Source organism: Tachysurus vachellii, chromosome 2 (assembly GCF_030014155.1).
Source record: "Tachysurus vachellii isolate PV-2020 chromosome 2, HZAU_Pvac_v1, whole genome shotgun sequence".
Classification (NCBI taxonomy): domain Eukaryota; kingdom Metazoa; phylum Chordata; class Actinopteri; order Siluriformes; family Bagridae; genus Tachysurus; species Tachysurus vachellii.
Genome location: NC_083461.1, coordinates 8,922,274 through 8,937,673, shown reverse-complemented (window position 1 = coordinate 8,937,673; position 15,400 = coordinate 8,922,274). Strand labels below are relative to the sequence as shown.

The 15,400-nt window shown below is 34.4% G+C and overlaps 1 protein-coding gene across 1 annotated transcript in view; it reads left to right on the top strand.

Annotated features, from left to right (window-relative positions):
- The window catches only part of tcerg1l (transcription elongation regulator 1 like), an 81,400-nt gene that overhangs the window by 16,716 nt on the left and 49,284 nt on the right, over positions 1-15,400 (top strand). Inside the window, exon 5 of the mRNA XM_060889748.1 lies at positions 9,783-9,959. Within this exon, the coding sequence (XP_060745731.1) occupies positions 9,783-9,959 (177 nt within the window). The remainder of the gene's footprint in view (positions 1-9,782; positions 9,960-15,400) is intronic.

The window sequence follows — 15,400 nt, the reverse complement described above, 5'->3', positions numbered from 1 at the left end:
GGAATTTCCACGTGTTTATTTTACCAGCCGATTTGAGAATATGTAACATTGAATATTGCACAGTGCATGGATTGCCTATATGTTCAACACTGGACTGTAGAGTTATTAATCTTTGATAGAATGGAAAATTTTCTGTACACTGCAGTGCTATTGCAGAGCTTTTCTTCTGCAAATAAAAAAGAAAAACAACTAACAATTACAACAACCAACTATTATACAAAAATCAATACAATATAGTATTGGTATTTTAAACACAAATAGAAAGGCAATATCAGAAACACACAGATGAGAACATGCTTAACAACAATAGTGTATATTGTATTCAAACTGTATTTGTTACATACACAACCATTATACTTTATGAACTGTCTGAAATAGAATAGAAAATAGAATCAATGAGAATAAAATTAAACTAAGAAAATCATTGTTCAATAAAATATAGTGAGATCATTTAAAGAAATTGAAAAAAGTACAGTATATACTATACATAACCTTTAGGCCAAAGTTTAATATAAAGCTTCCGGTATTCTAAATAGAAATTTTGTTATTACATAAAAATCAACTGTTGATGATCATGCTGATTATTTTAATTGAGGTTTAGTTTGTGTTAAGATTTAAACTCTTTCTTTACTTATAACTTAAAAGATACAACCTGCCTTATGTCTGGTTTATGCTTTTATATACTATAAATGGATTGTGCTTGAAGAGTACATGGCTGCTATCATTAAAATAAGATAAATAAATAAATAAATAAATAAATAAATAAATAATGACTATCATGTGCAATGTCTGACTGTCACATCCATGATTATGCCATTTTGATTTTTTTACCCCATATGCCAGTGAGGCTGCATTAAACATACATTAAGCATCACATCCAGCCCCTACACCATAAACAAAGAGGCTGTACTGTATGCCATAGGAAACGGTGTTATAAGAAAATGCTGAACAGTAGGATGGCTACCACTGCAAGATGGATATATATTACATTTAATGCTGTAGACTTTCTGGTTATGACTCACATTATAGCAGGATAAAAAGGTCATTATATCACTTTCTCTTGAATAATAATAAAACAACTAAAATACTTGCTTACAAAAAAGCAAAAAGTCCTGTATCTTAAAGATTTTCTTGTGGTGGGAAAAGAAACAGCTTTACTTTATCGTTAAAAAGTTCTTAAACTGGAGACTCAGAACTTCTAAATCTCCTCATAAAAAGTTTCTCAAAATTAACAATTATACGTTCATTTATTATTAGACTTTATATGCAGCATCCACCATACATGTCCCTGTTTATGCCCTTTTACTATATACATGATATATAGATTTTATATATATATATAATCCTACTAGAATAAGTGCAGTAACATAAATTGAGAATGTAACAGAGCTGTGGTGTACGTAAGGAATAACACATGACAGACTATGCTGTTATACAAAAAATAATATATTAGAGTGATTTGGTATAATTGGCATATGATTTTACTTTACATGCCTTTTAACCTCCTTATCAATACACAATTGTCGGACTGTATATTTACAATCACACCCTTCAGTGTCAACAATATGAGGACGACGTTCACTTTTGAGTCTGGTTCCTCTCAAGGTTTCAGGGCTCTCAAGTTTTTAAGACAGGCAAGAGTGACAACCCCCCCCCCAATAAACAAATAAATAAATAAATAAATAAATAAATAAATAAAAACACAACATCGGGGGTGTTGTGTTTGGTAAGGATGACTGAACACAATTTAACCAAATGCAAAGTATTTAATCAATTTCCATTTATTAATTTGTGACCAAAATACCAAAATGAGTGACTGTCACGCTCAATGCGTGACACATGAGAGCCTTGAGGTTTCTTCCTCTTCCGTCTAAGAGAGTGTTTCCTCATCACAGTCCCCTCAGTCACCTCAAGTTTGTTCCTTGGGGATAAATACAAACACATTTAAATATAAGTCTAATATTAATCTTAATTTTTTTTTTTTTTTTTTATATTAATCTTTGTATAATGAACGTTTTGTTTCTTATGTTATGTTTCCTATTTTTTTGTAAAGCTGCTTTGAGACAATATACATTGTTAAAATAATTAAAGTGGATTGAATTTGCCAAATATTATAACATATCATATTTTTAATGAACAACACTTATTTTAGCAGTTTATAGATAGATTTAATGTTATGGAACATCTCAGTGACAAGTTAGTCCCTGTTTTCTTTTTCATTACAGCTGCATTAAACAGTCATTCTTTACCAGCCTCTCTCTCTGTCTCTCTGTCTCTCTCTCTCGCTCTCTCTCTTTCTCTCTCTCACACACACACACACACACACACACACACACACAAACACAAAGAGCACAAAGAGCAGCCGGTCACTTTGCCGAGAAAATGGAAAGTGTAACTGAGATTGAGAGTGCTTACAACTGAAACTCTTTCCATAAATGTTAAATAAACTTCTCCACAAACCTTCACCACATCAATGATTGTAAGAAAAAAAATGTCAGTTCATTAATGGTTTCAAATTATTTGGAGCGTTTGTATTTACATGCATTTTTGACATTTTGCAGACTCCCTTATCCAGAGCTGAGTACAAAAGTGCTTTTAAGCTTTTATCGATGAATACATTAACATTGGCTCACTAGGTTACAGACGTAGGATACCATCAATCTAAAACTATGTTTGCTATACAAAACCCTGTGAATCAGCTATTATTATAGAAACACTATTGTTCCACTCGACTATAGAGCATCATCTTGTTCCTCTCAAGGTTTCTTCCTCATATCAACTCAGGGAGTTTTTCCTCATCTCTGCTACCTTGGACTTGCTCATTAGGGATAGATGTTAGAGATGTACGGTAACTTTAAACTTTAAAATTTTATTCTGTGTTTCTATACTTCTGTAAAGCTGCTTTGAGAGAATATGAATAGTTAACAGTGCTATACATATAAATTTACACTTACATTTATGGCATTTGGCAGACACCCTTATACAAAGCGATGTATAAAAGTCTATATAGATTAATATATTAACACTGGTTCACTAGGTTACAGACTAGGATACTATTAACATAACTCTGTTCAGGGTTTTTATATTTTTAATTAAATATACACATAAAACAAACAGGGAAAAGGTGCTAGTTCGATTGTTTTAGAAAGACCTAAGACTTCACCAGTTGTTTGAAGAAAGACAGTGACTCAGCTGTTCTGACATCTAGAAGAAATTCTTTGCACCAGCTCAGAGCCAGAACAGAAAAGAGTCTTGCTGTATATCTACCTGGTATATCTACATCTAGATGGTGGGACCAGTCGAGCAGTGCTGATAGATCTGAGGATGCATGGTGCAGTGTGAGGAGTAAACTGAAATGAAGTGAAGTGAGAGAAAATTGAATTGAATTGAATTAATGTTATTAGTACAAGCTTATTAATATGAACCTGTCATTTGTTTAAGATGAAACTATCTGTTATATGAAAATATACCATTCTGTACATTCAATTACCTTCTGAGCAATCTAATTTGAGCATTCAACCATACTGTGGTATAATAGTCATCAATGCACATGTGCAGACTGTTATCTATATAGTTATAGATAAGTTTGGAAATATTTTGATATATTGTGGTAATTTTGTCTCTGTTACTCATAAATGTTAGACTGGAAGTGAAGAACAATGTTTTGCAGCACAAGCTATTGGTCCCAGAAGAAATGTAATAAACATGGGTAACGGTGGGTTTATAAAGTTCAATGTCTCTGCTTGCTGCAGGGCTTCATCCTCTGCCCTTAAAATCACAATCCACAAAGGGCAACAACAAAAGCCAAAACAGGAACCTTTCTTTCTCAAGGCACAGAGTCATCACCTGATAACACAAGCACTTTTCAGAGTGTGTTGTTTTATAGGAGAACTTTTCTTGTCGGGTGTAAATCTGTCTAATTTTGCAGATTCTATGTGTTTCATTAAATCATTGCTGTGTAACGTATATACAGAATGCTTTATGACTTTTATAATCACAGCTATATGCGGTTGGTTGGAACGGTTTGTTCCCATTATTCTTTTGTGAAATGTCAAAAGAACAGCAGGACCAACATGACTGATTGTGAAAATCAGGCAACGCGATCACTTTAAATGCATCTAAATGTAGCCATCTGTCATCAATCAGTGCTCAAAGCAAATGCGGGCACGAATTTCAACTCTCAGTTCAGACATTAGCATATTGAAGTCTCCAGGTAAATGATCAGAGTTGTAGAGAATAAAGTGGCTCTTAAATGGAATTCTGTGTCTGTGGATGTGCATTAAATCAGTGTGAGGGCCAAATGTCCCCATGGTGCTAGAAGTTCATGACAAATTGTCACTGTGTTTCTTAGAGGACAAATTATATTTTATGTGGCTTAAATATTCGGAGATTAGGGCTAGTGTTGAATGTAGCCTTTGATAGTAATATACAAATTGTTTTATTTGTTTTAATTGTTTTTTATTTGGATGTAATACATGTATTTCAATGTCTATAAGGTAATCAAATTTTTCAATTTTTAAAAGTTTTTTCTTTATTTTGACTTTTTATCATTACGTTCCTGCACTATAATGTGCTCCAAAGGTTATACAACCACCTGCTCCAAGGGTTATGCAACAGACCATGAATAACAACATGGACTGAGAATAATAATTTCTACCAAATAAAAGTCGGGACCTCTGGAATCCTTGAGACTAAACTGTGGTTTTAGCATTTAGCAAATTAGTATAGCACTTGCTGTAGTTTATACTATAATCTGGCATGTATCACTGGTGAAAGCACCTTCTTCCAGAAGGTCTGTATGGCATCGATTCTCTGTGCCGCTTATGTTTTTCAAGTTATAGTGTGGGAATTTTTGAGGCTTTCAGCCATTTTACAGCAATGAAGGAGAATTTTCTTTAACTCTACTATTCTACAGCTTTATAGACCTAGCCACAAAACCCTCGTTTTTCATTGCTGTGAATTTGAGCCCGATCTTATTGACAGGACCTAATGAAATGTGAAATGTCAACTGTGGCAAGAAATTTCAGCTCCTGGAAAATGGAGTTTAGAAGAGTGCAATGAAGCGGAGGATAGGAACGTGGGGTGGTTATTGCAGATCAGTCATATAGTCTGTTCCAGGGTTCCTAAATGAGACCCTATGAGAGAGAGAGAGAGAAAGAGAGAGAGTTGTAACATTAAAAAGTATCACTATGGTTGACAGAGGGTTCCTTTTTCCCTTGCAGCATGGAGTTATGTCATACCCAAACATACCCTCCAGTTTTTCAAAGGAGAACATGCACATATATACTTAAAGGCAATCTGAAAAAAGAGTGTGCTGCATGTTGTATGCTGTAAAAAACCTTGATATTATATGACTTTTGAGAAAAAAAAAGGATCTGAATTTTCTGAAGTGCTTAGCTCCAGTGTATATTGCTGATCTTCTGAAAGAGTATAGCCTGAAGTATATATAACTGAAGCACTTAGCTCACCTGAGTCAGGCACAGTCTTGAAAATTAATCTTAGTTCACTTGGTGGAAGATAATTTTTTTACATCACTCCTAAAATCTGTAGTAGTGTTTCAGTGCACATTACAAATGCTAGACCTGTAGCCTTTCGGCAGGTGTTTTGGGTCTTTCAACATCAAACACCCTGTCCCAAGTGATGCGGTTGGGGGTGCTCAGTCCCTGGCCTGTGTCCCAGCAGTAGTCCACAACCCTGTACTCTTAGACTTCTTTCTGTGGCATCACTTATAGGTTTTATGGCCGTCATTTTTTCCATCCACACTATGCATAGCTGGATCATGACTTTACAGACTGAGCGGCCTGCATTGCATAGTCTCAGCATCTGAGCTCTACTGGATCAACCCTTTCTCTTGCATTTCTCTATTAACTCCTTAAACTCGGGGCTTTTCCTTTTACATATGTGCCTCCTACATGTGTGCTTTCCAGGGTACTGTTACTTCTACCATAATCACCTTTTTGGTGGTATCTGAAAAGGCAACTTGTTGTTGTTGGTACTGACTGTGAGAATGGATTCTCTCTGGCCATGAGAGGAGTGGTGTTGTTTGCTGATGGCCAGTGTTTACAGTATATCTCAGGTTACTATCTCAAAGCCTGTTTATAGCACCTGGTTGAAGCGATAATGGTCTTTATCAAGGGCCTTTGGGCAGGTGCTTGGAATGTGCTCAAGTGATCTTCTTCCAGGGCAAAGAGGGCAGGATGGTGTTTCGCACTTTTCCCAGATGTTGAGGTTAGTAGAACATGGCAAGCTATCATAAACAGCCTGTATTAGGAGCTGGATATGGTAGCAGTCTATGCTAGTAGTCCCAGGTATCTCAGCACTTTACTGCAGATTCTCAGCTCATCCATGATCCTTGCTGCCTAAGGCCCACTATACTGCTGGCTCTTGCTTTTTCCACACCTGAAAACTTTACTTTGGATTAAGTGGTGTTTCTCCTTGCAACTTGCTTTTTCTGTTGTAATCCTGAGGAAGAAACCTAGCCCAAAATGGTTCATTACCTACTGTACATTCGCTACTTGACATTGGTTTGACACAAACCAATTTGTACAATTCATACAATTCATTCATAGAATAATCAATTGTGTGTAAACTCATCTGTATACTGTATAGGCGTCCCCCATTTTGCGAAATCTTAATGGAGCCGCTCATTAGGTATCTATTTTTTTTTTTGGAGTTTTATAAGAATCAGGATTTCTCTATCCATAATATATGACAAGTATTAAAGCAGTTTTATTAACTTAATATTAATCGCCTAGAAATCAGGATAACAAAAGCAATAAAGTCAGCATCTAAAGATGAAAGAGGCTTTGTTGAGAGAACCAGCAATTATTCACATGATTCACTGGAGCTTGGTGACATCAGTCGCATGCAGGGTTTACATTCTTAGAGATTAGAGAGTCTGACATGAGTAAAGTCAGATGATTTTACCTTGCATCCCACAGTGCTTTGCACATGTATAAGATTTATGAACCCTATCCACTAAACCGTCTAAAGCTCCTCATCCATTTCTGCTTACCAAATATTTTTTTTCCCAATACATTTGTGAATCTAACCAAAAGATGGTGGATTGTCTATAGATTACAGGAAAGAAATACAGATAAAATAACTTGGTATATTCTTTCATTTATCATCCTAGTGAAACCTTGAATGTAGATTCGATGACTGCATAACCATGTGCTTCCAAATCACAAATTTACAAAGTCGAGTCCTAGTAAGAAGCTTACCAAACTTTTGAATGAATCCTTTGTGTAAGACATTTTTTTCTTTTTTATTTGTTTTATGTCTAGACGCTGAATTAAGTCTTCTCATGTGTTGCCTGCGAATGCATTCCCTATAGAGCGAGCATTTGTTCTTTAATAGGTTGTTGTGGTTAAGCTCTGTGTCAAGTAGGATTTGCCGATCCACAGAGCAAACAACACCTCTCATGGTTATTATCTCAGTGTTTTATTTATTTATTTATTTTTTACTTTTTTTTAAATCATGTCTAGAGTCAGACTGAATCAAAGAAAGTAACGCAACAATTAATCATAACATGTTAAAGCTAACAGGAGACTGAACATGAGGTGAGTGTTCTCTCTTTAGTAGAGCTTTCTGACATTATGATCTGTAATGTAACTTTTTTGAGTAGGCAGATATTTACCCCAAACACCGTCTACTGTTTTAGCACCATAGCATCATGGAAGATTTCAAAGTCCTAAAAGCTTTTTGCAGCTCTTTTGGCACTTCCACTCACCATCAGGGTCAATTTATACGAAACAAGAGCCCTCTGAGAGGCAACAAGACATCAACATCATACAAACACTGCAGCTAGCCTCCTATGTAGTGCACCAATGCATCTATTAAAAGGTAGCAAAGAAACCAATATTGATTCTAGTTCTAGTTGTTAAATGAAGACACATACTCCTGTATCAATTTTCAGACAGGTTTGGGGGTGTTATAAAAAACATGCTGACCAGTAATTGCAACCCTAGAGAAATAGAAAAGAAAATCCTTAACTCCCAAAAAAAAAAAAAAAACAATAGCGCTGGTGTTTAATTAATTGGCTTTAAATAAGCAACCAATCTGAGATATAAATTAAAATGAACAAAATACTGACTTTGTGTGTGTGTGTATGTGTCTGTGTGTATATGTCTGTGTGTGTTTACAGAATACAGTGCCTAACAATGTTAACAAAGATTCACATTTATGTAAGTCCTTAAAATATTACACTTTCTTCCAGGCAAGACTCAGTAGAATATATAATTCATGGTTTTCTTTTCAAATCATGTCTGCGACTGATCTCGCTCAATAAACACGCTGTTTATATGATCCATGTATCTGACTCTCAGTGTCCTTTGGCTAAATGATGAAATCAAGTTGTTATATTTTATTTTCTCTATCTTTAAGTTGAATCCCATTCAAGTTGTTGTCACTTTCCCGAGCAGTGCTAAATCTTTACCCACTTTCGTGTCAGAACAGAAACTCTATTCTGGACCGATTCTATATTATATATCCCAAGTGACCTGATTTTCAGAGTGGTGCTCATGTTAAGCATTCTGTCTCTGATCCTCCCACTCACTGCCATTAGATAAAGTGCTGTGTGTTTCAGAGAGATAGAATAAGATCGCTTCGGTATTGGATCACTCCCAAGTCGCTATGTGTGTAAGTATGTGGGTCGGTGGTGCATGTGTTAGCTCTTCACAGGCTCAGCCATCAGTCTGTGTATGTGTGTGTTTAGTTCTGATTAAGCCTCCCTCAGGCTGCTGGTTCTGTACTGGCTCCAGATTTACTAGGCTATCGTAGTGCCATTCCTTCACTGGAACTCCAGATGAAAGCATCTGTGAAACCTGATAAAAAAAAAAAGCAAGTTGGACAGCAATCTAGAGTAGAGAACAAAGATAAACCTACACGCATCATCCACATGCAAATATTTTTTTTTTTTTTTTTAAAAAGGCAGCTCACACACAGCTTTCCACTGATATGCTGAATGGGTCTAAAAGTGGCTCAGTGTAACTAATATTTTTATTGTTTACAGGTAATAATAGTTAGAATATAAGAAAATATGATTAATAAACAATATAAAATAATAAACACATAATAATAATAATAATCATAATAATGATTATTATTATTATGATTATTATTATTATTATTTTATTGTATTTTTTTTATTTTATTATTATTATTATTATTATTATTATTATTATTATTATTATTATTATTATATTCAGGAGTCGAAGGACTAGGGAAAAAAGGGAAAGTGCTGAGATAAAAGATACATATTATGTTGATTCCTAAAATGTTAGATGGAAATGTAATCATGATATACTTGAATATGATTTTCATTGGGATTTTGGAGCTATAGAGCTAAAATATCTTCCCAATTGATTTTAGTCTGGTTTTAGGCACTACCAGTTAACCAGTATTGGTGGATCTGATAGTCTGAGCAGGATGTAGGGCTGCTCTTCAAGTTCCTGAACAATACTGATTATATACTGTAAAAGTGATTGTTGTCAAAGGAGACCAGTGAGATCAAACCCTTAACAGATCTATAAATCCCATTGCATTTTGTTTTATGTATAGTGCACTGTAATTGGTTAGATGAGAGAAGACAAATATAAAGGTATAAAGGTCTTTTTTTCATGAAAATGCACAGTACAGTACAGTGAAGTATAGAAAAACAGTATAATTACTGAAGAGTAATTATGATTACTGGCCGTTCATGTTCAAGACACATACACATAATGGACAATGACAATTTTTTTCTGCTGTTCTTTACTAATTCTCTTATTCCCTCTATTTAGGTTGTCCAGTAGCCATAAAACGAGTGCGGAGTAACAAGCGGATGGCTCTGGCAACAGCGGCGCTGGTGGCTATGGAATCAGACATGGCCCAGAGACCATCAGCTTCCTCAGCTCACCCAGTACACTTGCTCTCATTTTCCCCCATTAAGATCCCACTTCTGACATCTCCTAACCCAGGTAAGAGCAGCATAATTTATTCATCTGAAGCAGGTTCAAAAGCTATCGATATATTATATAATATGAAACAGACTAGTCTCGGTTTACTTATTCCATATAAAATGGTCACCTGTAAAGAGTCCTCACTGACCCTTCATTCCAGTTAAAGGTAGAATCTATGATTTTTAAGTTATTTGTCAGCGTTTCCTTCACATTATGGCAGGTGTCTGTAAAATGTATCCTTAAATGTCAAACTCTGTAACTCTGATCTGTGTGGTGCCTGAGGCTCTGTAAGCAGGATAAGAACAAGAACAAAAAACAATGAGAGCAAATAATGTGGACCAACACTTTTGTTCTTAGCCATATTGCAAACCAGGTTTGCACCGGTGCTCAGGCTTTTATCATAGGAAATTACATGTACATGCTTTTTGGGTGTGGCTTTGGAAAGGTTTCCAAACAGTGAGCTTCAATGTATGCCAAACAACAACAACAACGACAACAACAACAAGAATACGAATATGAATACGAACAAGAATAAGAGTAAGAATAAGAATATTAGTAATTATTATTATTATTATTATTATTATTATTATTATTATTATTATTATTATTATTATTATTATTATATGTTTTATTAAATATACTATAATATTTTTTATAAAATATTATTACTTATTATAATTTATATTATTACATATTTTTGTTATTATTATTATTATTATTATTATTATTATTATTATTATTATTATTACTACTACTACTACTACTATTACTATTACAAATACTAATGCTAATAATGAATGAATGAATGAATCAATAATTCAATCAATCAATCAATCAATTGATTAATTAATTAATAAGCCATTGAATTTACACATTCTCAATTTCAGACCTGGAAATACATCCCAAGAAAACAAAAATGAACTGTTATATATTTATTCATTTCCCTCTTCATGGTGCTGTTAATAAGCTTTGATCAAGAAAACTGACACCAGAAGTCTGGAAAGTTTAAAAAGCTTAATCAAAATCTGGAAAATCTTTTATTATAAGCAAATAACTAGGACCCTGTAAAAATGCCAGATTTTGCTGAAAGCTAGGAAAGCTGGCATATTTTATCAGGCTTTTTAATTTTTTATTTCTCAATCCACAGTAAACCCTTTTTTTCTCTACTGGCACTTGAACAGAGCTCTAACATTAACCCAAATATACTCAGATTGCTCTGAAGCTATTAAGAATACCATCAATCATTAGTTAAGTTTGCCCCTTCAGACAAGACTTTGTCCCTTTCTCTGTTATTCTGAACCTGTCCCTATTTTCTGGCCCAAGATCAAACCCACTTATTCTTTGTTGCCTCCTCTGACCCATTTGGTGATATTTTTAGCTTGACAATTATGAACAGCTTTTGCACCAAGCCTGTGGTGGAAGAGGTGAATTGAAATTGTAATAGCAAATGTACTAGGTTTTAAAGGTGTTACATATTGAGTGTTAACTGTCAAATAGTAGTAGACATACTTATGTTTAATAAAGGTTTAGTAGCAGTCATGCAAAACATCATATTAATGATATTCTACTATATATATATATATATATATATATATATATATATATATATATATATATATATATATATATATATATATATATATATATAGTGCTGTAGAGATCTTTTCAGGGTTCATATAATATGCAAATATCAGTACAGTTTTGTCTAACATGGCAAAGCTTAATAATGTTTTATTAACTACAACACAGAGAACAAGAGAGGCTGGTTTATAGGATATCAGAGTTTATAACAGAGTTTATAATTTACTTGTAACAGAAACTTATCTCATTTATTATCCACAATATTAAATGTAACTATTAATGGTTAAAAAAGTATGTCAGGTTGTTAATTAATGAATGATAAAACATATCTTTTCTCTGTTGAATGGTGTTTATTGAAAAATAAATAAAAAAATATTGGTAACTGTTTTGCCTCAAGCCAGGTATGGTATATTCTTTGCGTAGTACATAGAAGGAATATAATGTTTTAAAAAAATAGCTTCTAAATTTGACCACAAGCTTCAAGTTTGTTCATCAGGTAGCCTTGGTTCTTATAACAAGACCTCTTGTTTTTACCCATAATTCCTCTGTGTATATGTAAGGCCTGTGTCTTTAAGCTGCACTGCAGCATGTTTCTGACCCATTCAGAGGAGTGTCCTTGAGAGTGGTCTGAATGCAAATTTCATAATATTTTATGCACAATTGAGAAAACTAGGCCTTCAAGTGACACACACACACACACACACACACACACACACACACACACACACACACACACACACACACACACACAGACACCCTCACACACAACATGCAGACAGGCAAACTGTATAGCTCTCACAAACTGCATTAGCACTTGTAAATAAAATATCACACAGCATTCATTTATTTTTTGCTCTTTTACGGTTCCTTAGGCAATGACATTTTGCTGGGGAAATTAAATGTTTTTTTCAGAAAAAAAATGAGCTGGCTGTTGTTTTAGTGATAACATTAGATAGTAGTTTTGTCGAAAGTCTTCCACCAATTGTTCCATAGGTTTAATTGATTTGGGGTCTGGTGACTGAAAAGGACATAAGATTAAAGTTTATGTCACTTTCATCCTCTTCACAGCAGTTAGTGAGCTTTCATGCCTTTCATTCTGCAGGGTCATGCTTATATACATATGTATAAAATCACTGCTCATACTGTAGCTCAACTCATCTGGATGACTGAGTTATTTTCTTATTGTTAAAATGATTCGGTTTGCAAATGTGTTTTTGTCCGACTGAACACCAAACACAAAAATTAAAACATTTTGAGAGTGAACTTTACAAGCTTTTATACTGTACATCTGTTTTACCTGAAATTCATTCATTCATTCATTCATTTTCTACCGCTTATCCGAACTACCTCGGGTCACGGGGAGCTTGTGCCTATCTCAGGCGTCATTGGGCATCAAGGCAGGATACACCCTGGACGGAGTGCCAACCCATCGCAGGCACACACACACACACTCTCATTCACTCACGCAATCACACACTACGGACAATTTTCCAGAGATGCCAATCAACCTACCATGCATGTTTTTGGACCGGGGGAGGAAACCCGAGTACCCGGAGGAAACCCCTGAGGCACGGGGAGAACATGCAAACTCCACACACACAAGGCGGAGGTGGGAATCGAACCCCGACCCTGGAGGTGTGAGGCGAACGTGCTAACCACTAAGCCACCGTGCCCCCCGTTTTACCTGAAATTGTATAACATTACTTTTTTGAAGGTATAAAAGCTTAATGTAAAGCTGTAGGCAAAACAAAAATGAATTTAAATTCATTTGCACTAGCCTCCGCATCTCAATAGCCAGAAAGCCAGTGCATACAGTATATGTCACATGTGGGAGTTGGTCAAAATGCAGGAATTTTTTACGATTATAGTGGATTTTTTGAATGAGCACAATAAAAGTAAAATAAAGCACAGCTAAAACAGGCAAACAAATCATTTCATTTTCAGTACATTTTTTTCACGGGTGACTTTAAAAAAAAAAAAAAAAACTATATCTTCACCTATTGTGATCATGTTGCTAAATTCATTCTGTGGTTCTGACATGGGGATAGGCCACTTTAGACACTCTACAAACAGTCAACGGTCCTTTAAACAGTTTATAGATTATCTAATAAAAACGAATAACCCTGACAGTCATTATGGTCAGTTTTGATGGTTGATGAGTCACTTGGCAAGCTGTTGACTGAATAAAATGTTATCACTGGCAGTTTTCATAACTCTTGTAGAAAGAATGATGCTTTGTCATTGCAGATAAAAGTCACTTACATTGCCAGAAGTGTATAATCCAGGGGTGGATCGTGGCCTGGCTGCAGACCAGGCAACGAATTTTAGTGGACTGAACTAAATACTTGAAAAAACAAGTAGAACTTCATGCCATTAGCATTGACTGAAATGCCTGGACATCCAACAACTTTAGTCCTTCATGTTATGATTTTATATGTCTGGAATACCCTTAAAATTTACTTCAAACGGGAAGGAAGCTTTTGAATAATAAATATTTAAAAACTACTTCAGAAACCATTGACATCTAGTTTTTTTTTTATGAATTCCAAAATCTAATCAAGTCATCTCTTGGTTATACACAAGTCCTACAACTTACAATATTACATACACTTGAAATATCTCAAACTTAAACTTTGCCAGATTAGAGAGGGATGTAAAGACGGACACACCGATGCATGTAGATACTGCCAGACCCACCAAGCGGAGGAGACATCCATAAACATTGTAGCAGAGACAATAGAGATAGATAGATAAATAAATAAATAAATAAATAAATAAATAAATAAATAAATAAATAAATAAATTTGAAAAAGTTCAGCTCCGGTTGTGGTTCATGCAATCACAAGCATTTACAGTATATAAATTATTTATCTAACTCTCATTGAATCTGAGACCACAGAGTTAAAGTCCATGGCTCAAAGACTGAGTTTTTATAGACTAAATGTTGAAAATTGATAGATTGGGACATAAATGATACATTATAAAGGAGCAAGTAAATGTTGTCTCCATCCAGCCATGTTAGTTACTTATTCTGACCTTTGCAAGCAAAGAATTTTACCTATCTGGACGTCCACAAGTTCTAGTTAAATACTTAAATACTAATCTCAGATACTAATAGCATTAATCTTAAAAGTTCACTAGCTAATCTTACTTAAATTAAACAAGCTAATTACTTAAGCTAATTAAACACCTACATCATTTACTCTTGCACTACTGATAAGATCTCAACCTGCTCTAAGACTGACTCGGTATTACGTTTAGACGTTTAGGACGTTTAATATATTATTCAGCTATTCCTTTAAAGCGCACTATTCAGTAACTACAATACTACACTATGACAGTATAGCTAACAAAGAAATTCTGTAGTTAACAAAGGGAGGATTGAAGAACCTAATGACTGGGAGATTAATGAAGTAACTATTAATGGCATAGATGACATAACACATGCATAGTCATTAATATCTTTTTAATTGTTGTGATTTAATATACTTAATAATAGTTTAAAATATATGTACAGGAAACAGTCAGTTACACAATACAATGATGGTTTTACTGAAATTTTAAACAGGACATATGAAAGACACACACACAAAAAAAACATAAATTACAAAGAGTGCTAGAATGAGGGAAAAACGTCATACACTTGGAAACATGCAGTATATTAGACTTAGATCTGAATCACTGAGGATTTATAACCCACTGTGTCAGTGCAATGAAGCCATGAAGGCTGCAAATACTAATAGTAATAAAGTTATTAGTTCATTTTATTGTACTAAAAATGATTACAATCTCTACACAGTTCTAAAAACACACTTGTGGTTACATCTTGCTAGTAATTTATTTTCTACATTATTTACTTTTTGTCAACAGTAAATTGA